This window comes from Pelodiscus sinensis, chromosome 9 (assembly GCF_052426305.1).
Source record: "Pelodiscus sinensis isolate ZL-2025 chromosome 9, ASM5242630v1, whole genome shotgun sequence".
NCBI lineage: Eukaryota > Metazoa > Chordata > Testudines > Trionychidae > Pelodiscus > Pelodiscus sinensis.
The window spans coordinates 67155740-67182213 of NC_143060.1; the positions used below are offsets into that span (position 1 = coordinate 67155740).

At 51.7% G+C, this 26474-nt stretch overlaps 1 protein-coding gene across 1 annotated transcript in view; it reads right to left on the reverse strand.

The window, feature by feature from the left end:
- NOTCH2 (notch receptor 2) overlaps window positions 1-26157 on the reverse strand; it is a 78406-nt gene extending 52249 nt beyond the window's left edge. Inside the window, exons 1-2 of the mRNA XM_089780646.1 lie at window positions 26003-26157; window positions 7304-7385 (exon numbers count right to left, since the gene is read on the reverse strand). Of these exons, the coding sequence (XP_089636772.1) occupies window positions 7304-7385; window positions 26003-26060 (140 nt within the window). The 5' untranslated portion in view covers window positions 26061-26157. The remainder of the gene's footprint in view (window positions 1-7303; window positions 7386-26002) is intronic.
- Window positions 26158-26474: the final 317 nt, after the last annotated feature.

Genomic DNA, 26474 nt, shown 5'->3' on the forward strand with positions numbered 1-26474 from the left:
TATGAATGACCACAAAAGCGAACTGAAAACCAGAATGGGTGAGAATGCACTCCCTGCGGGGCTACGTCCTGGCCCACCAGTAGCCAGCATCCCATAGCCAGCAATGAGAGTGCTAGCGTGGTCCTCACACCACTGAGCTAGCGCCACGCAGCGTGTATCTCCACGCAGGATTGCAAACAGAGGAGGGGTAAATAAGTGTGACAGTAAGGAAGGCAGAGACAACGCTGATTTACTGCAGAAGCTTGATGAGACAGGACCCTGCACACACTCCCACCAGGTCACTAGAAACATGGTTCAGCGTATGCCTGGCAGCTTTGAGGACCGCAGCAAAGCTGGATTTGAATGCTTCTAATCCACCAACCACTGCTATAAGCTTGGATCGGTTTCCCTAGTAATGAGGCACAGAAAGATTTGCTCTTTCAAGTTCTTTACATAAAAAGCCACTTGTCTGGAGAGCAGCTTAAAATTGTAGCCGCTTGTGTCAGCTCCAAAACGACAGGCTCAGCACAGGAAATAATACCCTTTCCAAACAAAAGCCACTGTGCGCCTCAGTCTGCCACAGGAACAGTGATGGAGCCCAACGCTCGTCCTGGCACTTTCTAGAAGCACGTGAGGTTTCCTTGCCTACTTCAGCAAGAATATAATCAGGTCTGTAAGGGCAAGTTTCACACTCAGGCTATTTCCAATGATGATTTTTGAAAACTAGAAAGAATTTGAAGTGGAAAAATGTCCTATATGCTGCATCAGCCCTGCAGCTGTTTCTAATTAAAGCTTCTCCTTTACTGCCTCTGGGCTACTTTCCAGCACAAATACTTTAGTCAGAACTTAGTCCAACCCACTCTTTTCCTTCGCGGCTCACAGCTGCAGCCCGCAGCGCCTTAGTGCAGGCTCTCCCAAAGTTTCACAATGGATGTTCCCCTCACTATGCACACTGAAGATAGTTATTCAAATAAAAAACTAGCTAGACATCCCGAGCGCTGAATGCACACAACGCTGCCACTAGCAATGCCGAAGAAACACAACAGGGAGCACACGCTGCTGGCACAGTTGTGCTGCCAAAGGTGTTGCGTTTACCCCCTTTCTGTGGGGTCCTGGAGAGAAAAGCCCAGGGCATTGGAAAGGCCGTTCTCCCCCAGACACAACAGCATCCACTTTGCGTACTTTCGCCCACTAAATGTATCTGACTGCAGATTACGTTAGCCAGTCTTTCCAGATGTTTGGTTTCATGGGAGTTTCCAATTCAGGCTCAGGGATATCATCTGGGACTGGGCCGGAGGAAGCATATCGTTCTCGTTTGGTATGTGAAGGGAGGAATTTCCTAGAATGCTTGCACCCACTCAACACCCCTTTCGTTTTGATTGGAGGATCACTGGTGGGAAAGCGCGGGCCCCATGACGAAGCTGAGACAGTCTGCAAATACTCCGGGTCAGATTTTAATCAGCCTTTTCCTTCGGACTCCCAAAAGCAGACCGCAGGAAGAAGAGCAGGATTCTCGGTCTAGCTTTTGCATTTCTCCTCATGTTCATCTTGTAAGCACTTTGGGGCAGAGACCGTCTCTCTCATCTAGCACGGTGACTGGTGCCTGACTCGGACTCCGAGGTGCTATGGCAATGCCAACAAACTACAGTGATAATAAACAACAACAAAGGACCAGAAATCTCTAGGGAGAGACTCAACTTTGCGTTTCTTGCCCCCACAGGCCAGGTCACCTCTGTCCCCACAGCACAACTTCCACAGAGAATGTTGGGACCATGGGGAATATAGTGCCAGCTGCTCCCCATGGATTCTGGCTGGAGTGAGTGAGCAGCTGTCTCCCTTTCCTTCTGCTTCAGCCTATATGATTTCTTTCCAATACCTACAGGGGAGGGGATGGGGGCGGATCAACAAGTCTCATCCTGAGAGGGAATGGCCCCCACCGGCGTTCCCTCTAAGCTGAGTGCTTGGGCGGCCACCCAGAGTGATTCAAATGCCACCCAGCTGATTAGCAGAGCACCCCCAGCCAGCATATCTACTGGTGGTGCACATCTGCACATGCTTCAGTGCGCAGAACAAAATGTATTCCACACACGGATGGAAGCGTTAGAACATTAGGGAACATTAGCCTCCACTGGTTCAGAATGTAGGTTTCAAGCAGATGTTTTCCACTGCTTGATCTGGGATTAACCCCGGTCCAGCAGGTCCTGTGGAGATCTCGCTCCCAGCTCCTGCAGGCGGAGTGGGGCATTAGCACTCAACCTGGGAGATCCCTGCAGCTGGAATGTGACTGTGAAGAGACAGTTAAGCAGGGCCTGTTGGAAAAAAGAGCTGGCCAAAGTCCTGGAGAAGAAGATAGGCCTGGAACCCCCAACCACCAGCCTGTGGCTCCACAGGACCAGGAGGCTTCCATCAGGCTTGAAGGCAGAAGCCAGTGCAGCTTCCAGCCAAGTTTTTGATCTGCAGATAGCCATGGAATTCCGCTTCTGGTCAGCGTGCCATCCAGCCCGAGAGGAGGCAGGAGTAGGACATGGCTCTGCACAAACCTTGGCAGCTGGGCAGTGGGTACTTGGCGTCTGGGGCCGCCGGGGAGGTTACTGTGGTGCGCAGAGTGATGGCAAGTCTGGGGCTTTGGTAGCATTTTTGATCTCTTGGGTTTGCAAAAGTCAGAATTGGCAGATTGGCTAAAGGCCTTTAAAAGGTGGTTTTGGTCCATCCTCCAGTGCAGAACATACACACCTCAACACTCTGCCTTCCCCTAAGGAGTTACAAATTCCATCCTGAGCGCATACAAAGTATGCAAGGATGCACCAGGCCTTGTACAAAGTTAGCAGGATACACCCTACCCCTGCCACAGCACTTCTAACTGACCCTAACCCTTCCGTTTGGAAGACGCAGGGCAGTGCCAAAGTGAACAATACTGTTCACATTTAAGTTGCAGGCTTGTTTAGTGGAGCTCTTTGCTGTCTAGGCAAGCACATTACTACTTTTTACAGCCTCTTTGAGTTCTAATGGCATCGATACAATCCATTAAGAAAAGTGGTTTGGTAGCTACTGTCCGAAGAGACTCGGAGACACCTCGGAAAGAAAATTAATTCTGACCGCAGGACAGACAGAACCAGCGAGGAATTTGCCTACCTACAAATGAAGGATAGAGGAGAGGAGAAGCGCTGTCAAGCAGTGCCACAAGACAACCGGCACCGCGGGGATGAGGCTACGCAAAGCTACAGAAAGCAGTCCCAGAACAGTGTGCTTTAATGGAATATAGAGAATCCACCACGGCTGTATCAGCAGGCTCAAGATCTCCATCCCCATCCGGGAAGAATGAACAGCCAGAAGTTGGCTTTTTCTAGCCTAGATCCAGGTCTCTTTTAAAGCAGCACAGAAGTACCACTCTGATGACAGTGATTTCGGGACTAAGCTGTTCTGTGTTTGCTGCTTTGCCAAGCATTCAGACTAGCTATTTTGCTTATTAACATTCTTGTCTAACCCAATTCTTATTTAGCGTATATCTGCCTGTGATGCCCCGGGCTTCTACTTCATCTGCCTACGTGTTCCTCATGGCCAGTGATTTACAGCTGGAGTTGTTAGCAGTGCGTCTGGCAGGTGATGGCTTTATTTGAAGAAAAACAAAGTATGATTTAAAGCTCTATATAACTTTTACTACTGCCTTTATCCTTTCTGGGAAACCTCTACTGCAGGCCCTAAATCTCCCCCTACCCCCAGCCTCACCAAGTTAGTCTGACAGCACCGGGAACAAGCAACCCCACGGAGAGAAGAAAGAGGAAGAGAGCCCAGGTCTGATTACCTTCTTGCCAAACAGAGGAAGTACTGCAGCTAACTCAACCAAGTGGGCGGGGCAGGGATTTAGCTAACTGGGGAACTTGCCCTTCTCTGAAAACAGCTTCCTGAGCACAATGGGTCTCCTCCTGCAGCTACACAAATATTTCAGAGGGGAGTTAGGTGGTCCCAGCTGGTGGGCACTTCCCCACAGTCATGGCACAGGAAAACAGGATGCCAACCGCCAACGTGGAAATTCCACCTTGAAGGACCAAGTTTGAGTTTTCTGCTCCACTTCCTTCCCCTCTACGAAAGAGAAACCATTAAACCAGAACTGGAAATGTGGTGGCAGGTCAGGCAGGTGGCAGGCAGAGCTTGCGCTGCAGGAGGGCAGAGGGCGAGACATGGGGTAGGGGAAGATCAGGGCCTGCAGTAGACTTTTACCAGGAAGGAGGAAGGCAACAGCAAGAGTTACAAATGCCTCTAAATCAGACATTTTTGTCAAATAAATGGTTAATGCCACCACCAAGCGCATGTATTGCCAGCAACCATGGCTTTCAATTACCTGGCCATCCCATGAGACCGACATGCTTGAGAGCACTTCACAGTTAGTGATCAATAGCTGGATTTAGTAGAACAACCAAAGTGTCCAAATCTTAAAAGAGATGTATTGAGAACTGAAAGAGATCGCATTTAGTCAAGCACACAATTAACAGGACCCTATCAAGATGGAGAAGTCTGTAATGAAGTACAGCTGGCACCAGTATTGGAATCCATTTCATTGATCCCCTTTATTATGATCTGCACACCTACCTGGACACCAGTTAATAAGTTTACCAGCGGTGCAACTGGGGAGCAATTGTATCCCCAGTCGCAAGACAGAAACAGAAAGTGATTTAACAGAAAAGAGGAGAAGGCGCCACTCGTACATCTGGGGGAAATCATCTAAAGCATGGAACAGAGCAACCTGGGAAGCAATGAAGGTGCAAAGGGTGACAGAATGGCAAGTGTCATCTTGCAGTGCACCATGGCTTCAAAAACACCCTGGATTTGTAACCGAAAGGCATCCCTCTCCATGTCTCAGGTGTCACAACGTACGAATTTGGGGCACCCTGTTAGCAGGACAATACTGACTGACAAGTTGAAGGGACCTTTAGAGAAAGGGAAACAAACATTCAGGGGCAGGGAGGCTGATTCACGAAGGAAATGCTGAAAAGAGCTAATTAGGAACAGCCAGCCGAAGTAGGTGGGTTGTAATCTACAAACATTTCAAGAATGCAGGCACTGAGCAGCGAGGGTTTCAGTGGGCTATGAAATGGTACCACTGGCACTAACGATGCCAAGAAGGCCTGACAAATCCATTCACCAGTGGCAAGCGGGAAGCTGACTCCCAGGAGTGACCAACACCATCAAGTTGTGCAGAGCTGAAGCTTGCGCGAAGTGCCCGGCCCTGGCACTCGCCAAGGTAACTACCGAAGAGAGCTGTGTTCCAACACGCACAATGCCCTTTTCCAGAAACCACAGACTGCCCCAGGGCACCCGCTGTGGGGCAGAGATTTTCCATGCAGCAGCAAAAAGCAACGTCATTTCTACGAGATGGCTAGATGGGTCTGGTGGCACAGGGCTGACGGGGCTTCTTCCCTCCCACACTGCCAAGAAGGGACAGAACCTGCGGAGGGGCAGGAGCCGTCAGAAGAACCCTGCAAATAGCTACACCTGGCCCCGGTGAGGAGATTCGAGATCCCTTGGTAATAAAGCCAAGCCTCTGGAAGAAGAGCGAGTGCTGACCTGCTACAAGGTATAGACGCTTGGGAGCAGGATGGGGAAACCCGCCCATTAGGGTCATCACTTTCCCAGCCCCTATTCCTATCCCACTGTACAGACGTCAAACTGACGGCCTGACCGACGTACCTGCCCCAAAACGAACAGGTTAAATTACAAAAGCTCCGCCTAGAAGAAAAGCAGCATGAAACTTCTCGAAATGAGACAACAGGAGGGAAATGGCAGAAGCGCCAGTATTGCTGCTCCCTCCCTGTGGCCCTCAGAAAGGAACAAACAGCGGGTAGGGCTGTGCTGCTTTGATGCTTCACAAGGACAGGACAGTGCTGCCCATTTCCTGGTAAGTTGCTAGCCAGGAAGGCCCACGTTGTGCAGTAGAGCAGAGGTCCCCAAACTGGAAAAACATTCATGAAGGTGTACAGCGGGGCCTGGCTAGCCCGCACAGGGGGCATGGAGGGACTGCCAGCAGCCCGGCTCCGCCCCCAGTCACAGCTCAACTCCGCCCCCAGCTGCAGCTCCTCTCTGCCCCTTGCTCAACCCCCAGGCCATCTCTGCCCTCAGGCCCACGCTGCCTCTCCCCAGCTCCTGCCCCCTCTCTAGTTCGACCTCCAGCACAACCTCCTCTGCTGAGCCATTCTGCAGTAATGGGGGAGGGGCACGGCCAGACTCCATAATGGGGGGTGCTACAGGAAAAGTTTGCACACCGTGGCTTTAAAGATAAGCATCACCCCGTATGAGGACGCATTCGGACTAAGGACGGTAAATATTGGTTAACTGACCAGCTGAGTAGCCAAGAGGCACTTCCGCGTTCCTCCTCTGAAGTGCACAAGAGCTGCAGCGGGGGCCCAGCCATTTCAACGTTTGGAATCCGCGTGCAGCCTGAGCCCGAGGGCTCTTGTGCATTTCAAAACGGAAGTGCCCCGTGGAGCCCGGAGTCAGCAGGACTTCCTGCTGACTCCGGGTTGCAGGCGGGTGCCAGCTTTGAAATGTGCAAGAGTCTCCAGCAGGGGCTCTTGTGCATTTCAAAGCGGAAGTGCCCACATGGAGCCTGGGGTCAACAGGGGACTCAGAATCCCTCACCGACCCCAGGCTCCATGCAGCGCTGCTGTTTTGAAATGCCATGCGGAACCAGGGTCAGCTCAGGACTCCCCAGCCTGGAGTCCTGAAAGGCCGCATGGAGCCTGGGGTCAGCTAGGGAGCCCCCAGCTGACCCTGGGCTCCACACAGCGCTGCTGCTTTGAAATGCTGCTGTGGCATTTCAAAGGGGCAGCACCGCACAGAGCCCAGGATCAGCCCTGTGGCGCTGCCCCTCTGAAACGCCACAATGGTGTTTCAAAGCGGCAGCGCCGCATGGGGCTCCATGCGGTGCTGCCACTTTGAAATATCCCCTCTACCTCCCTCCCCTTTGCTGTCACTATCTGATAGAAGCAGCAAAGGGGGGGGAGGGGAGCGACTAGTCGACTCAACTATCCAATATGCAAATGCTTATCGGATAGTTAACTAGTTCTTAACATCCTTAATTCACACCGTGCTCAAAGAGAAGCTGAGTCATGTGGGGAACCATTTTTAAGAGCTTGATTATAGATCGTTCCACCTCTAATCTCTATTTTCTGTTCTCTCACGAGTGTGCAGCCTACAGTCCAGAGAAAGCCATGGCTTAAAGCTCTTACTGTCAGTCAAGAATTCACACGGAGCCTGACCTGAGCGCAGCCGCTGGGCTCTTTGCCTTGAGGCCTGGACTGAGAAGCAGATGCCAGTCCAGCTGACTTACTTGCAGTGTCCTGTGCCGTTGCGATAGGAGACGCATTTTCCCTCATTGACACAAGGCCGCAGAGAGTCCAGGCACTGCAGAGCTGGAAGAAGAGCAATGGAGAGTTAAGCCAGGAGTCATCACACATCATGGCAGCTCAAACACTGCGGTGTGTAATATTTCAAGTGCCAAAGGCAGTCAAAGGGATTGCAAAAGGAACGCTCAAATCCCCAATGTTTGCGTAGCAAAGCCACACGGGCACTGTTTCTCGCAGCAGGCAGGCTTTCCGAACAAACCCCAGAACCTCAGAAGAAGAAGATTTGCATCCCAGAATCCAAACCCTGAGGAAAGGCCAGTAGCAGGCTGAACTCAGCGACTCAAGCACAGCCCCAGGCACGGGCTGGTGGATATGGCTGGGCTGCCAACTTTCTCCTCACACAGAACCAAAAAGCCCTTGCCCAGCTCCTTCTCCACCCGCACCCTGTCCCTGTCCCGCCCCTTCTCCCAGCTGGGTGGCGGCTCGGGGGAGCGGAGCCGAGCGGCTGGACCAGGCGAGGTGTGTCACTGCCCACTGCTGTGGCCCGGCTGGGAGATAGCTGCTGGGCCCCATCGCTCAGGGAATGGGATGGCCCAACCACTGCTGCTGCCCCGCACCAGGCCCCCGGGTAATCTCCTATCCGGGATGAGGTGCAATTGGGATGGGAGAGGGCGGAGCAAAGGTAAGAAAAGGCAGGGAGGGTGGACCAGGGATGGAGCTTGGGAGAAGAGATGGGGTGGGGGGCGGGATGGAGCACGGGCAGGAAAAGGCAGGGCAATGAGGGTTACAGGGGTGCCCTGGGCCCTGCACCCCTCTAGGGACGGCCCTGGGGAGGGTGTACAAGCTCTGGGCTAGGAGTGCAGATTCCAGGGGTGCGGCAGAGGTATGGGAGGAGGTCAGACACCAGGATGGAGTCTGTGTGCAAGCGGGAGCTCAGACTTAGGGCAGAGAATCGGGGTGCAGGGAGTTAGCCCCAGTGGGACTTACCTTGAGGGGCCTCCTGGAAGCAGCATCATGTCAGGAGGCTGTGCCTCTACCTGCAGGTGCAGTCTCCACAACTCCCATTGGCTGAGATTCCCGGCCAATAGGAGCTGCAGAGCTGGTGCATGGGGTGCGGGCAGCAGACAGAGCCCTGGCTGTCCCTCCACCTAGGAGCTGAGGGGCACATCTCCATGTGGACCCAGGCAGGGAGCCTGCCAGCCCCTGCCAAGAGGACTTTAGGAGCCCAGTCCGCGGTGGTGACTTTTTCACTGTGCATTCTGGTTAAACACAGGTCACCTGGCAACCCCAGATAAGTCACTAACAGAATAGACACACCTGTAAGTGGAGAATTCGTCTGCCTTGTCTGCTTCAACTGCCAGCTCCAGGGGACTGTGTGCTAGTAACACACTGAACACCACTGATCTCAGTACCTTCCTGCCACTACTTGCACTGTTGCTCTACTGATCTACGGACCCACGTGCCTGCATGCTGCAGGACAGACGGCCCCTTATTTCAGCTTTGCTGTCGTGGATTGGTATCAAACCCTGAGCATTTAACTTCTGTCTCTGTATTTCGATTGCGTGTATTTGAGTGCAGCAGACACCTAGATCCAGGAGCAATTGGAGGTAGAGGGCAGCAAGTCCTTGTCAAACCAGAACGTTTAAGCTCTACATTCTGGCCATGAATTTTTCCAACGAGGCTTGAAAAGTAATTTCTCAACAACCCTTGAGCACGTAAGTAACTGATATGCCCCTTGAGATGTCTAGCGACACTGTAACTTGCAGCCCAATATCCAAAGCTACAGCAATTCTGTTCTTCAAAAAATGTGGAAGTCTGTTCCTTATTAACTTGATTTCAGAAAACGGAGCACTTAGACAGTACAGCCCCTGCTCCATAGTCAGGAAACGGACAAAATTCCTCTCCGAGCCCCCTACCATAACCTCTTAGGTCAGGGTTACTAGGCAACAAGAGCGTCCACACAGCTTTAGAACAATTATTTCCCTGCAGCTGCCAAAAACGTGCAGTCTGATTGAACCTTGCTCCTGTGACCAACTCTTCACTTACCAGCAACATCTGCAGCGCCTAGATAGCAAACAGCCACAGAACCCACAGTAACTACACAACTGGATCACCAACACCACGGGTGCAGCACCCAGCCTGGCCCCGTAGCTCAGGTTACTTTGGGGCCAGCATGGCTTCTGCTTACAAAATGTCTGTCACAAACCCAAACGGGAAGATTAAGATTTAGCAACTTCACTCTCTAGGATCCTCATGATACTCAAAGTAGCACAAGAAATCAAGTGACCAGTAGTAAGTTTGAATGGACTGGTCCAGGGGGACAGGGGTGTGTATTCACACGTCACTACCAAAGAGGGCTTGAATGTTCAATGCCACACTGATATGGCCAACAGGGTGACAACCAGATGATCTGGTTTATTTCCTCTTCACTAGTACTTGCAAACAGATGCCTGTGAAAATGGACTTGACTTTTTGTAAGCTGCCCTGAGGAGTAACTAGCACGTGACCACCACTGTAGACTCCACTTTCAATAGCATCTTGGCATGGCCAAGAATAAGGAAATAAGAGGGTGACTGCGTTCAGCTTTTCAATACAGAACCTGCAGCTGAGTCAAAGCACAGTAGAGCAGAACAGGCAAAGAAGAGTCGATTCGTACAGTAGAAGGAAGTGCCTGCAGCCTTTGTCCCAGTTTATCAGCCCAAATACTAGCACAGAAGAGCAATGATTAATTCCCTGTGTTTCCAACAAAACAGTGTCGCCTTGAACTGTTGCCTAGCAGATCATTAAACCAAGGAGGGTTATGTTGTCAATTTCAATCGCTGTACAAATTGGACAGTACAACTCAAGCATTTAACTGTACCTTGTGCATGATCGTCTAAAACTGACTAAACAGAAGTGAAACCAACTACTTTGTGTACTTCCTTCAGCCTGAATAATTAAAATAGACTACACAAAAGCAATCAAATGTAAGTAAGATTTAAATTGTTCCAATTGCATTACAAATATATATCAAATTATTGAGAGAGGTGCTACATTAAAAAGCTAAAAATAATTTAACTTGGTATCATCCTTTTAAATGCACAAAGCAAGTTAGAGTTTACAGCTCCCATAGCAAAATTAGTTGCTTTTCTGTGCAAGCAGCATTGTTACAATTACCGTGAAATGCAGGAAGACAATTTAATAATGAACACAAAGAAGTAACTTCTTTGGTCATAGTCTTTGAAAATATTTTCTACATTAAGAATTAACGTTGATTTAAATGAGTCATGTGCAGTACTTTGTGTACATCCAAAACCACGCCTAGACTACATTACCAAGCCATGCGCAAGAATCAGAAAATAAAAGTAAAGCTTTGACTATCATTAACACACCCACAATAAACAGTTTATGAAGATTATGCTTAACACTGAGTTCACTGAAAATTTCCTTAATGCGAAGGAAGAGGGTTTTATCTGGAGAGACAAAATAGACGGGCCAGACTGTTCTTCTAAAGCTGCACGTGGACCGAGTGGATCAAGCAAGGTTTTTAAATCACACCCCTTGCCTCACAAACTCCCTCCTGCCTTCGTTAACCATTAGGTCGGCATATAACTGATTGGCCTATTCAGCCTGAAAGAGCTGGCAACAAATCCAAGCAGTTTCCTCTGACTTCATCTCCTGTTTTGTCAGAAAATTGGATTTCTGAGAGTTCATCTTCACTGCAGTGTCCACACAGGTGACTGGCAATTGGCCAGCCTAGGCCAGGTGTGAGCAGCCACAGTGCAAAGCTATGCCTGTGTCTTCACTGGTGCTGCGTTCACCCGAATACGTCGCTAGGACAGCCGGTGATCCCATGAGCTGCTCCATGGTTCTTTCCCTGTGGATTATGGCACAGCTTGTCTGCCCTAGGCACATGGGGAAAATTGTGGGAAGGCACTGGAGGGTTAGCAGTACTCAAGTGGCTTAGCCTGTGTCCTCATTGCCAAACGGGTGGGTTACCAGGCAGAGAGAACAACACTCAGGCTCTAACCTCTATCCCTAGTAGGGCCAAGTAGCCCAGGCTGAAAACACCACTCATGTGAGAGGCGTGTCCGCGGGCAGCACCCCAAAAAAGGCTACATTGATTCTGCAGTGATGACATACACTGACTAGAGCCAACCCTCCACCAGTGGGTCTGTACATCCGACAGTCTCTCCAGGGATATTAGAGCTGGCAGCCACAGACAGGGCGGCATCAAATGCACTGACGGACATTCCCAAGGAACCGGAGGAGATGCTCTGACTCTGCAGCACCTTAAGTGTCTAGCCAGAAAGGTGTTAATGCAAATGTGATAACTTATCCCAGATTTAACTTTATTGGCAAAGGATCCTCTTAACGAATAAAATACATTTACAGAATGAACTCACGCTGCTTCTTGATTCTTTAGGATGTAAAAAGCAGCCAGAAAGCTGTGATTTATTTATGCTTCTGCTTTTTTTAACCTTAGACATGGAGGCCCTCTCTAGGCTTGAAAGTCTGAGGAACCAGTGACTTTTGTTCCAAGAACTAAGAGTGTTAGAGACAGCCGGTAAGAGAAAGGTTAGGAGACAGCTGAGAAGGCCCTCATAGCTGGCTGAAACAGGGGTCTCATGAGAGGGGAATAAGGTTAATAAACTCATAAGAACAGCCATACTGGGTCAGACCAATGGTCCACCTAGCCCAGTACCTTCCGACAGCAGCTAATGCCAGATGCTTCAAAGGGACTGACCAGAGCTGGCAATCATGAAGCGATCCGTGCCCATCCCCTCTCACCCATCCCCAGTTTCTGGCAAACAGAGGCTAGGGACACCAGAGCACGTTTCTGCATCCCTGGCTAAGAACACCAATGGACCTATCCTCCCTGAATACAGCTAGTTCTTTTGTGAACCCTGCTACAGTCTTGGCCTTCCCGATGTCCTGTGGCAAAGAGCGCCACGGGCTGAGTACAGATGTAAAAGGCACACGTCAAATACAAACATCACATGTAAAAGAGTAGCAACATGTAAAACCGTTAGACTGCTGAACGCAGGAAATCACAAATCTTTGTGCCTTCCAACTAGAAGGCGCCTTGGGGGGAAATTCTGGCATACGCTGAGGTTATCATGCCAAGCTTAACACAGGACTAGCTGAGAGACTTAAAAAGAACAATGAAGGAAGGCGGTCCCAGAAGCTATTAAAATCACACGAGGGCTTTCCAGAGGAGTTTTAGAAGATGACATATCACTAACGAGAAGCCAAGCACATTAATGATTTCTTAGAGTAAGAAGACTCCCCCTGTAATGAAAAATGGCATAACAACATCAAACCCGCAAACACAAAGTCCTGCACGTAACTTATTTCAACCACTTTTAATTCTTAAAGTAGGAAGTATTTTCAAAGACTACAACCAGAAGAATAGAAACGGTCCTGCCCCAATTAATACACACTTGTCAAACTGGTTTCATCCATAACATACAACTCAGTGAAGCAGACAAGTCCTAAGCGTCAGTCAAGATAGGCAGAGCAGAACAAATCCAAACACAGGCCTGCTGTTATCCTTAGATGCTGAGGCGGCCTTTGAGGAAGTAGAGTTGCCTTTCCTAGAAACACTGCTATCAGGGATGAGCGTCGAGAGCAATATGAAGACATGGATAAATATAACTCCCTCTACACTAGGCCAGACATCAACAGGGTACACTCCCAACAACCCCACCTACAAAGAGAAACCAGACGAGGCTGTCCTCCTTTTGTACTGAAGGCAGAATACATTTAAGCTAAGAAAAAATATATACCAAAGGAGTCAAGTGCTGGGACATTTGCATAGGGATGTAAAACCCCATTTAACTGGTTAATCGATTAAAGGGGTCTGGGCTGGAGCAGTCCCCCCACTCCCTCCGCCAGGCTGTGGGGCTGGGGATACTGTGGCTGGCTGCAGCAGCCCCCTGCGTGTGGCGGGGGGGGAGCTGCTCCAGTCTCCACTGGTTAACTGGAACAGGTTACTAGTTTTGATTTGATACTAAACACAGACTGTGACTGGCTAGTTAACTACCAAAGCAGTTTCCCCTCTCGTGGGGGTCACACCTCCACATCAGCTGCTAGAAGTGGGCCTCATCCTCCCTGACTGAACTGACCTCGTTAGCTCCAGCCTTACTCTTGACTGGAACTCTCTTCTTAGGCCTGTCTATTTATACCTGCCTCTGGAATCTCCACTCCATGCATCTGAGGAAGTGGGCCTTTGCCCACGACAGCTCACGCTCCAATACATCTGATATTCCATAAGGTGCCACAGGACTCCTCATTGTTCTTGCAGATTCAGACTAACCCGGCTACCTCTCTGACACTTGGAACAGGAAAGCCTCACTTGTTAAGGGTGAGGCTTACCGGTTAATCGGTTAAGCATTCGCCTCCCTACTGTGCATAAAGAGTGGGAATGCCCATCATTGAGAAGAAAAGCCAGAAATACAGTTTAAGCTAGCTAGTTAGGGAGCCCGCAAAACCCCTAGTAAGTCTATCAGATTACAGTACAAAGAAGGGTACAACTCTGACAATGGATGGGCCTGGGTGAGATAGCTCACTTGTGGAAAAGGACAGGCCCTCCAACTGCAGTGGCATGGAGAAATAAATTACAGATTATCCTTTCATTGAAAAAAGAATAGCCTTGTATTAGGATGAAGGGGATTTTAGAACTACTTGCTACCATTTTGGGACTCTAAATAAGAGAAAGACAGAGAAGGAGCTATCAAAATGTAAATAGGTCTTTTAAAGGTAGCAGATACTGGTTATGAATACGGTGTGTTAATACATGAACTTTTCATACAAGTATCTTGAAAAACTTTTTACTGTCAATATTAAGAGGGAAAGGCTTTTTTAATCAAACAGGCTAAACTTTGGTTTGTTTCTGTAGAGATCTATCTAACGTCAGTGGCTAACAATGCATTCATTCACTCAAAACGTTAAATTCCACATCTTCAAAGAAGATAGTAAAAGCTCACAACACCCCCTAGACCTCCCACTAATGCACCAACAAAACCAGGCACAGCAAACTTTACATTCCTGACAGTTCTATGGGAAAACAAGCAGAACGTTTATTAAAAAGCCATCCCAGGTATTTTTATATGCTAAGCAATAAAGAGCACAAGTTTTCAAATCTTTTGATCTCCCTTAACCTAGCAGAATAGGACTCTGTTGATCATAGGACACTGGGTTGACCTTCCTGGCTTCTTAGGATGCCAAGGGCGGTGTAAGGTTTTAACGGTGTTAAACTTCAACAACTTCCAAAGTTGAATATCTAGCTAAGACAGGCCAAGAGGACACCAGGAATCAAAGCCCAACAACTTTCTGCACTAGCGGTGGTTTGAATACAAGGGCAAATTGAAACTCCGCAGCAAGGCACTGCACCGGGGCTACTCAACTCTGGAAGCCCCGGGGGCCACAATGATAATCACAGCTCATGCCGAGGGCTGCAACTTAAGTGTGGTTGCATATGCATGCAAATAGCTTCTTTCACACTGACAGGCATGAATTCAAAGCACTTTCCATAATGCCCCGGCGCTCCCAGCACCTCCCCCTGGAGGCTAGAAACGCTGATACCCTGTACCTGGTCTGTTCCAGCCAGCCCGTCCGCTTGCGTCTTTCAGTGCTCACCCCGCTAGGGACATGCCTCACCGCTATGGAGCGTGTTCCCAGTGGAGGCCATGTTCGAAGGATCCTACCCGCGGGCCGTGTGTTGAGCCCCGCGTAAACCCGCGGGCCGCAAACAAATGGGCTGTGGGCCACATGCGGCCCGTGTGTTGAGTAGCCCTGCACTACACCCTCATCTCCACAGAAAACAACGATGGTGAGAGTCTCGCACTGAGAAAAGCTTGCCGGGCACCACACTGCCAAGGCGCGAGCAAGAAAACGCCCCGAAGCTAAGTGCTGTCGGATAGGTCGAAACCCCTGCCCCAGGACATCAGGAGCAGTATCTCAGCGTGGCACTGTTCATCCTCTTGATCGCTACCAAGCTTCAGAGAATTAATCGGGAGGGTCCTTATAGGGGGCAATACTGCGCCCCCACCCACGCCAGCGTTCCATGAGACTGATCAGTAAGGCAGGGGCACAGCCATGGTGGGCTGGAATTAGCACCGAGGCCCACCCAATCTGAGCATACTCGTCGGAGATATACTCCCACTAGCTCAATGAACAATATCACACACAGTAGAGCCACGGAAGCGGTGGGAGGTAAAGCTGAACTGAGTTAATCGACTATGATTTCTTTATCCACTGATTCTAACCTATTGCTGTATCAGTCTTACGCCTTTTACCTCCTGCATTCCCATATTTTTCAGACTGAAAGTGTTCACCCAATCCAAAGCCAAAACACTACATAAATACTTGTTACAACACAATGCATTTGTAAAAACAGAAACGCTTTAGTAACCCTAATTTGAGTTAATACAATTAAAGATTGAGAAAGAAACTGACGTCTCTGTATTTTGAAAAACATTTGATGAAGAAATAGATGTGGTTATGTTCTCTATAACGTTTTCTGTCATTCTTTAATGCTAATGTTAAAACAAATTTATAAAAGTTTTTACCCCTCCAGAAAACATAAATCCACTGCTTGTCATCAGCATTATTTCCATAGCAACTACCAGTGATACTGCTAAAATAGGACTACGATGCCCCACAGGGACCGAGCAGCAGAAGCCCATGTGCTATTGAGATCCAAAGTCCCGTTTTCATCCGTGTGCTTTCAGAGGGCGTATGCTCTAGAAACAGAATATTTTCCAGCTTGACTGTTAATTTTTTCTGGAGTTCTGGGAGGACTGTATGTTAAACATGACACAGCCATTGTTCCTTCCAGAGAGGCTTTCACAAGATGCTGCCCTCATGTTGACTTGACTTTTGTTGGCAAGAAGACCTCGGCATGAGCTCATAGAAACGAGGACTATGTACTACAAAGGGCTTTTTAGCATCGAGGCTTGGAAACGTAGGCGCCAGTTTTCCAGCCAGAGTGACATGCCCTGAGGCGAAGCATGCAATGTCTCAAAGTCAATGGTCATCACTCCACACATTCCTTAGATCGGGGTGGGGAACCCACCATCTGCAGCTTGTCTTGATCCGGCCTGCCACCCCCCACGGCCCTGCAGCAGGGCAAGCAGGTGCTGGCGCTTCAGCCATGTGAGGAGGTGCCAAGGTTCAGTGCCCCCCACGCCACGTGCCTGGAGCACCAGTTCTCCACGGCGGGGAGAGCCCAGACCCCACGGGCTGATCACGGCAAGCCACGCTCAGCCTGGCTGCAGGGAAGAAGTGGCTCTGCACTGAACGGCAGCACAGGGAAGCTCTGTCCCCAACACTGGATTGCAGGCTCCACCCCCATTGCTCCCAGCCAGCCCAAGCAGTGCTGAGCCCCCCCGGAGCTACTCCAGGCATCCCCATTCCCTGCCCCCTCTTCCATACCCCTTCCACCCAGATTTCCCCCACACCTGCATCGTGCCCAGACCCTGCACCCCCAGCCTGCTCCTGCACCCTCCCTTGTGCCCAGACTCCGCGCCCCCACCCCACTCCCACACAGACCCAGCACCCCCACCTCCAGCCTGCTCCATGGCAGCCCCCTCCAACACACTGAACCCTTCATTTCCTCCCCCCCCAGCTTAGGGGGTCCACACAATGTACTAGCCCCAGACCCCCCAGAAGAGGGGAAACTCTGAGCCTTGGCACCTCCATGAGGCTGAAGTGCAAGGGGAACACTGGTACTCCGAGCTGCATGAGTGAGGAGTTCCCGCTATTTATTTATTACTGCTTATCAGTTGAGGGCCATGTTCCTGAAGTGGGTTGGTTGGTTTGTTTCTCACTTGTATGTGGCTCCTGACTGATTTTTCCATGGGTCAGAGGCATTAATCCCAAACAGGTTTCCCACCTCTGCCTTAGATCCATGGATCCTCGCCAACAAGGCAAACTTGAAACACAAGGGATTGAAGTTACATGCAGCTAAAAGTGGTGTCTACTGGCTATTGCAGATAAAGTTTCCTCCTCCAAAAGAAACAAGTGTTCCAAACTCTACTGCTGTCCTTTCACTGCTCAGAACCTGATAAACAAGGTTCATCCAAATTCCAGCTCTCTCAAGATCAATATCACCATGACAACGTGGATTACAGCACAACACCTTTTAAACAAGCACATTCAGCCAGACCATTCCCAAACCACAACTGTGCTGCTCCCTTTCACAACATGAACCTTGGCTCTGGAAATCGGGTATTCCAGTCCTACGCAATGTGTAGGACAGAAGAGTGCCCGTTGACTTACAGTGTCAGTGATTTAAAGAGAGCAAACAACAACACTGATTACGCTGGCTAGAACTTCCCTGTCCAACTGAAGTGACTCAAAAGGCAAAGATGATCTCCTGAATACAAGCACAGCCTGCCTCTCTGGCCTTCCCACACCCCCTCCAAACGTATCTCAAGAGTCCAAGTCTTGGGGTTGTTAGCAAGAGCATCCCAGCTGACAGCAGCTAAGGGAGTCTAAAAGTGCAAGGCTGCTACTTAGGCCCCTCGCTCCTAAGGAAGTGGGCCACTAACTTCCGCAACAGCGCCAATTCCCAAGTGTTTTCAGAGCAGCCCTGTGGCGAGCGCACTGCGGCAGTTCCATCTAGCAGTAACTACGATGCTGAGAACAGTGCAGGGTCTGCAACCAAGAGCTGGGGAGACAATCTCCCACACGGGAAAAGTAAAAATGCCAGTGTTTGCCTATTCTGTGGTGCTGTTGATCAGAGGCCCCAGACTGGGATCATCAGTTCTCTCCCTAGCAAGGGCGGATGGACCCAACATCACCTCCATCTCCAGAACCTACCATCCCTTCAGTCTTACAGACCGCACTTCAGCTCAGCCAAGCCTCATTCAAGCAGAAAAAGCAAGTCACTACACCGCCTGCATGGCATGCAGACAGAGCTGAGTCATCTGTAGCATAACATCAATTTCATTCTGCGTGAAGCAAGAGGTCTGACATCAGAACCCTGTGGATCCTTGCGCAAGAACTCTCAGGGTAGTTAAATACACATCTAAAAATACTCTTGAGTAGCTCCATTCTTTCCTCATGACAATTCCAGTCACAGCTTCACTCCCAAGGACCACTGGCGGTCAACATTCGAGCTGGTTGGGAATTTGACAAAAAAGATGATTTGTCAAAATCAAAACATTTTGCAGGAAAGGGTCAGTGTCAGTTCTGACAAATTTTTTTACTCAATTTAAAAAAAGATACATTTTGAATGTTTCAAGACATTTTGCTTTGACATTTTCAAAGCAATTCTCTTTTTTTTTTTCAGGTCAAAATAGCTTTCCATTTTGAAGTTTAAATGAATTGTATTAAAAATAAAACACAGAAAACTGTTGACATCAAAACCACCTGAACTCAGCCTTTTTTTAAATATTCAGTTTGTGAACATTTTTTAAACTTCGACTTTTCAGCCTGAGTAAGGAACATTTTTAACCTAGAAATTCTTCACTGGGAAAACTATTTTTTACTTAACACTGGTCAATATCACCTAATGACCAATGGTATCACTGAAAAATGAGCATCACCAACTAACCTTCATCTACTGCTCAGAAGAACTTGGACCAATAATACACACATGGTCTCCATATCACATCTAGATCTAAAACTGATTAGGAGAACTAGAAAGTCAGCCTTCTTCAAACCTTTTCCAGAGAGTGAGGTCTAGAGACAACAGCAGTTGGAGAAGTTTACTGTCAAGAGACAACTTCTTGAACTAAGGTGGAAGAATCATTAGTTGAACAAAGCCAGCATCTTGCAACCCCACAAGGAAGCATAAACTATTTCTGCAAGTAACGAATCCACCACATGTTCATAACCAAGAACACTGGTCCTTTCAAGGCTAATCTGACCTCTCCAAATCACTACTGGGCAAAACTGGGCAAAACATACTTAGAAATAATTTTGCCTCAGAATACAGCTCTACCACCATAGAGGAAGATAATCCAGGCCTAAGATGGACTAATCCTACCCCCAAAGTAAATGGAACATTTCTCCTAGCAGGCCAGTGTTGACTATTTCTGGGGGAAGACAGTTTACGTTAATCAGAAGACGCAGGGCCAAAAGGCTTTGAAGATGCAAACCTTCATGCTTCCCAAACCCATGGCCTAACACTGCTGGAGTTCTCACACCCCCTGCCATACATGGTCAAACACTAAGCACAGTTTCCACCTCCAAGCCTTAATTTCTTCCACCCACTTCTTTTGTCACATCATCAGTATAACAAGGCCCTGCTTGCAACACTCCTGCTAATGCATCCCAGAAGGATGTCGGCTTTCATCACAACAGTGTCACACTGCTGACTCATATGTAGCCTGCGATCCTTTTCTGCAGTACTCCTTCCACGGCAGCCATTTCCCACTGTGCATGTGTGAAACTGAGTGTACCTGCCCAAGTGGAGCACTGTCCATTTATCCTCCTTGAATTTCATCAGACCATTTCTCCACCTTGTCCAGACCAGTCTGAATTTTAATCCTATCCTCCAGAGCATGTGTAACCCCTCCCAGCTTGGTACTGTCCTCTAACTTCCTAAGCGAACTCTCCAGGGATGTAAAATCCCCTTTAATCAGTTAACCGGTTAAATGTCACGTTAACCACGGACACCTCTAGTGCTCTCTATGGTCTGTGACGCAGATACTGAGCCGAACTGGATCCAGAACTGATCCCTGCAGCACAGGCACTGAGGCCACAGCTGGCACATCCATGGAGAAAACCAGGGAATGCTCAGCACTCACCGAGCACCCCATGGAGCAGCCCTTCTCCCTCCCACCCGCTGCCTTCAGCTACTGAGGCCCTGGGAGGAAAGGGGAGGAACAGGGGTGGGGACTGAACAGGACCGGTACAGGCAGAGGGAGGCTAGGGGTGGGAGCTCAGGGGAATGGTGGAGTGGAGCAGGGCCTGGAGCAGAGCACCCCCAGGGAACAGAGGAACTTGGCACTGATACCCTGTGCCCTGGCTCACTTGGCAAGAGCAATGGGCTTCAATTGCAGCAGGAGAGGGTTAGGTTGGACATGAGGAAAAACTTCTGAACTGTCTGAGTGGCTAAGCACTGGACTAAACTGCCTGCAGAGGCTGTGCAATTGCCATCATTGGAAACTGTCAAGAGCAGGTTAGGCAGACACCTGTCGGGAAAGGTCTAGACCAGGGATACCCAGTGGGTAGCTCACGAGCCGCACATGGATCGTCAGGTGCAGTGTGCGGCTCTTCACGGCTCCCTCCTGGAGCCTGCTAACAGCTGACTTGCAGCACCTTGAGAGGAAGAGTGCCTGCTCTTCCCTAAGCCCCACAAATCTGCAGACTGGAGGAATGGGGCTAGTTATTATTGCATCATGGCCTGATCCTGAGGACTGTGAGAAAAGGCAGCTGGCATTGGCTTCAATTGAGACAGGGCTGGAGTTGTTGGCATGTGAAGAAAGGGAAGAGAGATGTCCCTTGGGAAGAAGAAAAAGAGTTGAGATTGTTCTGGACGGGAAAGGGGGGGACAAGGCAAAAAGGACAGATTCCCATTGGAGTGTCTGGGAGTAGGAGAAGACCTGAAGGAAAGGAGAGTGTTTGGGGAAAATTAGAAAGAAACGTTGCAATGTCCCCCTCCTCTCACCAATGTGAAGCATCCTTCTCCCCAACTGCAACGCAACAGGAGAAATTTTCTTACGCGCCAGCACACACACAAGTCCCTTCAAATTGCCGACTCAAGCAGGGAACCCAACTTCACTGAGTGTCTCTCTCTGAGGAAGAGCCAGCCGTACATCAAACTGACAGCCAGGCAATTCAATGTATGCAACAAATAAATTAGCTACATTCCTGGTACTGACAACTTTAGAATATTAGGTTATATCTCTAATGATCCATTTAGTAGGATTGTATGTATATGTTTGGTGGGGTGGGGTGGGGTCGGGTGCAGGGCATGCATGTGGCTCCTTTGGTTAATGGTGGTTACAAATGTGGCTCCCAAGGCACATAGCTGTGAATACCACTGGTTTAGATAATACTTAGAGTGCAGGGGACTGGACTGAATGACCTCTGGAGGACCCTTCCAGCCCTGTGATTCTAAAATGGCCTGTGAGGATAGCATAAACCAATGAGAAATGTAGACGTCATTGTACGGACAGGAAAGAACAAAAGACTGTTGAGCGTGCTGCAAGCCATCCACAAATCCATCTACCAAAAAGACTTTCTCCCAGGAGGTATGAAATCCAACAGCGTCTATCACTTGTGAGACAATGTGAACTATATTCTCCACCTTGACCAGAACACAGGCGTAACTTGGCCTCCGCTAACAGTATCAAGCAAGTAGTGGCACAATGATGAGAATGAGTGTGATCTCCAGCTCTGCAGACCTGTTCACGAGTAAATATTTATGCCGCCAGTAATCAAACACCTAGTTTAAAAGATTCAAGGCAATTTTAAAAAGAGTGTGTTACAGCGTGGCTCCTTCGAGTAGCCAGAGCTACTGTCTCAGTAGAGGTCTTTAATTTAATATAGCACTGTGCTTCTCAGCTACCTATAGGGGTGTTACAAGGAGGCAAGTACCTACAAGGAGGAGGGAGAAAAAATTTTCTCCTTGGCCTCTGAGGATAGAACAAGAAGCAATGGGCTTAAACTGCAGCAAGGAAGGTTGAGGTTGGACATTAGGAAAAAGTTCCTACCTGTCAGGAAGGTTAAAAACTGGAATAAATTGCCAAGAGGGGTTGTGGAATCTCCATCAGTGCAGGGGATCAGACTTGATGACCTCTTGGGTTCCTTCCAGATCTAATTCTAGGCTCTCATAGAATCATAGATCTTTCCGTTCTAGGTTTTTTCCTTTAGAAAGCAATGGAATTTACAGCACTTGCCAGTTGTTTTGGTTTTATTTTGCTGACTCGTCAGGTTCTTATTTTTAGAGAATAATGTAACCTTGTTAAAATGATTTTTGAATGCTTCCAAAGTAAAGCTCAAATGCTCAGTCACTCCATTAACAATCTATGGTCAAAAAGCAGGGGCTTCCAGATTATTCATTCATTATGTGTATAAGACATTTACTGAAGTGAAATTACTAGTCTTATTACACCGGAGTTTCCTTCGACCAGTTCAACGTTCCCAGTATTGTACACCAAGCAACACTCTAAAATACTTTGGTTTCAACCTTACTGTGACAGAGACATGCCCAGGATGGTATATTACACCTGTGTCTAACCATCTTCTCAATAATTCATCGTAGGAGGTTGTACATGGTCTCTGCCAAAAACTAAGAACTAGATGATGGTTAAAGTTACTGCAAATTGCAGGGGAAATTTTGGAGAGATATAAAATGTACAGACTTCTGTTCGAAAACTGTATGCAGTGAGGCATGTCACCTGAGGAGAGGTGTGTCTCTCAGCTAATTCAATCAAGAATGAGTGCAGTCAACATCTTTCAACCTGATCTAACCCAGCCCTGTGCTTACAGGCTGGATCAAATGCCGGCTTGAGCATGTGGTTCACAAGCCACGTAACTGTGAACACCACTGGTGTAGAAAATACTTAAGAGACCCAGAGATGAGCTGAAGTTAATGAAACACCCAGATTCTGAAGGAACAAAAGTCTGGTGCTGTCTCAGACAAGAAGAAAGATGTTATCCATTACCAAGGTGACACCTGCGTGAGTGTTTCAGGAACAGTCGCTACCACTTCTCTAGATTGGACAAATGCTGTAAGAACTGATCACTGGGTAAGAAGTATCTTACTAGATGGGTACAGAACTTCTTTAAAAAAGTAGAGGCACTAGATTTGCATGTAATGTTTTTCTTTTCTCTGTAACCTCATGTTTCCAGCCTTTTCACTTGTGTCTGTTTTAGATCTTTATCTTTGCTTTGCTAAAAAAACTCCTATCTGGGTTTACTATAGACAGGACTTGCCGTGCACTAAAGAGAGTGTGGCACTGAGGTGAAGCTGGGGCACTGCTCCAGGGAGGCAGTGGAAGAGTGAACGTTGTGTGGGTACATGGAAGAGAAGGGACCCGGCACCTGAGTGTATCAAAGGGGGGGCAGCCTGTACAAGCAGAAGGTGAGGCCCATGGACCCTGCAGCAGAGCGCTTGTCCTCCCAGTGGCTGGCAGATTTGAGGGAATCTTCCCCTTTGGGCACAGACGAGGCTGTCTCATGCTGCGGGCAGGTGACAGAGATCTGCCCTGGATACCTCTCACCCCCAAATAGTGTCACAAGTGCAACATGCTAAACACGCAGAAGTCAGTGAAAACTCCAGAACTGGTGATCTGGGCCCTCAAGCGGTACTCTGCTCTGCTCCACGAGGCACGGTAAAGTCAGCACAAGTACTTTAATTCCCTGTATTGTTACCTATAACACTTTACATTAGCAATGAATTACATTTCATATCGCAGGGTGCTTGTCTATGCACTCTGTGCTTCCCTAGCCAAAACAAGAGACCCATGTTTTTCCACATCGGTTTCTAGTACCATATCCTGCCCGGCTCCCATGCACTGCCACAAGCAACTTGTAAACACAACAGGGAACCCAACAGAGCACCCCAACCCCAAGTTGCCATTATTGATTTGTAGAGTTTCATTAACACGTCTGAATTTGTACTGAGGCAGGCTGGCAGTCTCCCTCCATCTCCCTGTCTGGGGGGCTGGCAGAGGCAGTGGACACGCTCCTCTTCCCATGCGCATCCCCACACTTGTGGGGCCAGGAGTGGGAGGTTACGGGGGTGTCACCCCACCACACTCGTTGCAGGCCCTGAGGCAGGGAGACGCAGAGGTCAGATTCCAAGGGACACAAAGAAGGGGAGCTGGGATGATGGGAGAAGAGTGAGCTCCCCAGAGACCCCCAAACCAACGAGACCCCCTGGGCAACGGGGCCAGAGCAGGCCCCTAAATAGTACTGCATGGCAGGGAGACCACACACCCTAGAGACCGCCGCACCAACGGGACCCAAAGGAGACGGGGCAGGGCAAGGTCCCCTGTGCGGAGGGGCCCCAGGACAGGGGCAGGGACAGTCGCACCAAGGGGCCCCACCGAGGGGGCCCAGGAGCCAGGGCAGGGGCAGTCTCCCCGGGGGGGGGGGCCAGGACCGGGGCAGGAGCAGTCTCCCCGGGGGGGGGGGCCAGGACCGGGGCAGGGGCAGTCTCCCCGGGGGGGGCAGAGGCAGTCTCCCCGGGGGGGGGCAGGAGCCGGGCAGGGGCAGTCTCCCCGGGGGGGGGGGGGGGCCAGGACCGGGGCAGGGGCAGCCTCTCCAGGGGGGCAGAGGCAGTCTCCCCGGGAGGGGGGCAGGAGCCGGAGGGGGCAGTCTCTCCGGGGGGGCAGGAGCCGGAGGAGGGGTAGTCTCTTCGGGGGGGCAGTCTCCCCGGGGGGGGGGGCAGGAGCAGGGGGGTAGTCTCTCCGGGGGGGGCAGGAGCCGGGGGGGGGGTAGTCTCTCCGGGGGGGCAGGAGCCGGAGGGGGGCAGTCTCTTCGGGGGGGCAGTCTCCCCGGGGAGGGGGGCAGGAGCCGAGGGGGGGTAGTCTCTCGGGGGGGGGCAGGAGCCGGGGGGGTAGTCTCTCCGGGGGGGCAGGAGCCGGAGGGGGGTAGTCTCTCCGGGGGGGGCAGGAGCCGAGGGGGGGTAGTCTCTCCGGGGGGGGGGGGCAGGAGCCGGGGGGGTAGTCTCTCCGGGGGGGCAGGAGCCGGAGGGGGGTAGTCTCTCCGGGGGGGGGCAGGAGCCGAGGGGGGGTAGTCTCTCCGGGGGGGGCAGGAGCCGGGGGGGTAGTCTCTCCGGGGGGGCAGGAGCCGGAGGGGGGTAGTCTCTCCGGGGGGGGGGCAGGAGCCGGAGGGGGGGGTCTCTCGGGGGGGGGGGGCAGGAGCCGGGGGGGGGCAGGAGCCTGGGGGGGCAGTCTCTCCGGGGGGGGCAGGAGCCGGAGGGGGGGTCTCTCGGGGGGGGGGCAGGAGCCTGGGGGGGCAGGGGGGGGCAGTCTCTCCGGGGGGGCAGGAGCCGGAGGGGGGTCTCTCGGGGGGGGGCAGGAGCCTGGGGGGGCAGTCTCTCCGGGGGGGGCAGGAGCCGGGAGGGGGGGGGGGGCAGGAGCCTGGGGGGCAGTCTCTCCGGGGGGGGCAGGAGCCGGGGGGGGGCAGGAGCCTGGGGGGGCAGTCTCTCCGGGGGGGGCAGGAGCCGGAGGGGGGGTCTCTCGGGGGGGGGCAGGAGCCGGAGGGGGGTAGTCTCTCCGGGGGGGGCAGGAGCCGAGGGGGGGTAGTCTCTCCGGGGGGGGGGCAGGAGCCGGGGGGGTAGTCTCTCCGGGGGGGCAGGAGCCGGAGGGGGGTAGTCTCTCCGGGGGGGGGGCAGGAGCCGGAGGGGGGGGTCTCTCGGGGGGGGGCAGGAGCCGGGGGGGGGCAGGAGCCTGGGGGGCAGTCTCTCCGGGGGGGGCAGGAGCCGGAGGGGGGGCCTCTCGGGGGGGGGCAGGAGCCTGGGGGGCAGTCTCTCCGGGGGGGGCAGGAGCCGGGGGGGGGCAGGAGCCTGGGGGGGCAGTCTCTCCGGGGGGGGCAGGAGCCGGGGGGGGGGCAGGAGCCGGGGGGGCAGTCTCTCCGGGGGGGGCAGGAGCCGGAGGGGGGGGTCTCTCGGGGGGGGGCAGGAGCCTGGGGGGGCAGTCTCTCCGGGGGGGCAGGAGCCGGGGGGGGCAGTCTCTCCGGGGGGGGCAGGAGCCGGGGGGGTCTCTCGGGGGGGGCGGTCTCCCCCCCGCACTCACCCGGCGCCCCGCGGACCAGCAGCAGCAGCAGCGCCCCGAGCGCCGGGCCCCCCCGCATCGCCCCGAGCGGAGGCAGCAGGCGGCGGCTCGGGCCGCGCGGAGCGATCGGGGGCCGCGGCCGGGAGCGGAGGGATCCGGGCTCGCGCCGCCCGCCCCGCCCCGCCCCGCCCCCGCTTCCTGCGCGCCGCCCGCAGCGGCCGGTAGGGGGCGCCCGCCGCGAGCCCGGCACCGGGGGGGGCCGCTGCACCCCCCCGGGAACCCGACAGCCCCCCCCCCCCCCCCACTCCCCCGCCGGGAACCCAGCCCCAGCCCCCCCGCCCGGGAACCCAGCCCCAGCCCCCCCGCCACACAGCGCCCCCCCCGCCACACAGCCCCCCCCCGCCAGGGAACCCAGCCCCAGCCCCCCCCCCGGAACCCAGCCCCCCCGCCCGGGAACCCAGACAGCCCCCCCGCCACACAGCGCCCCCCCCCC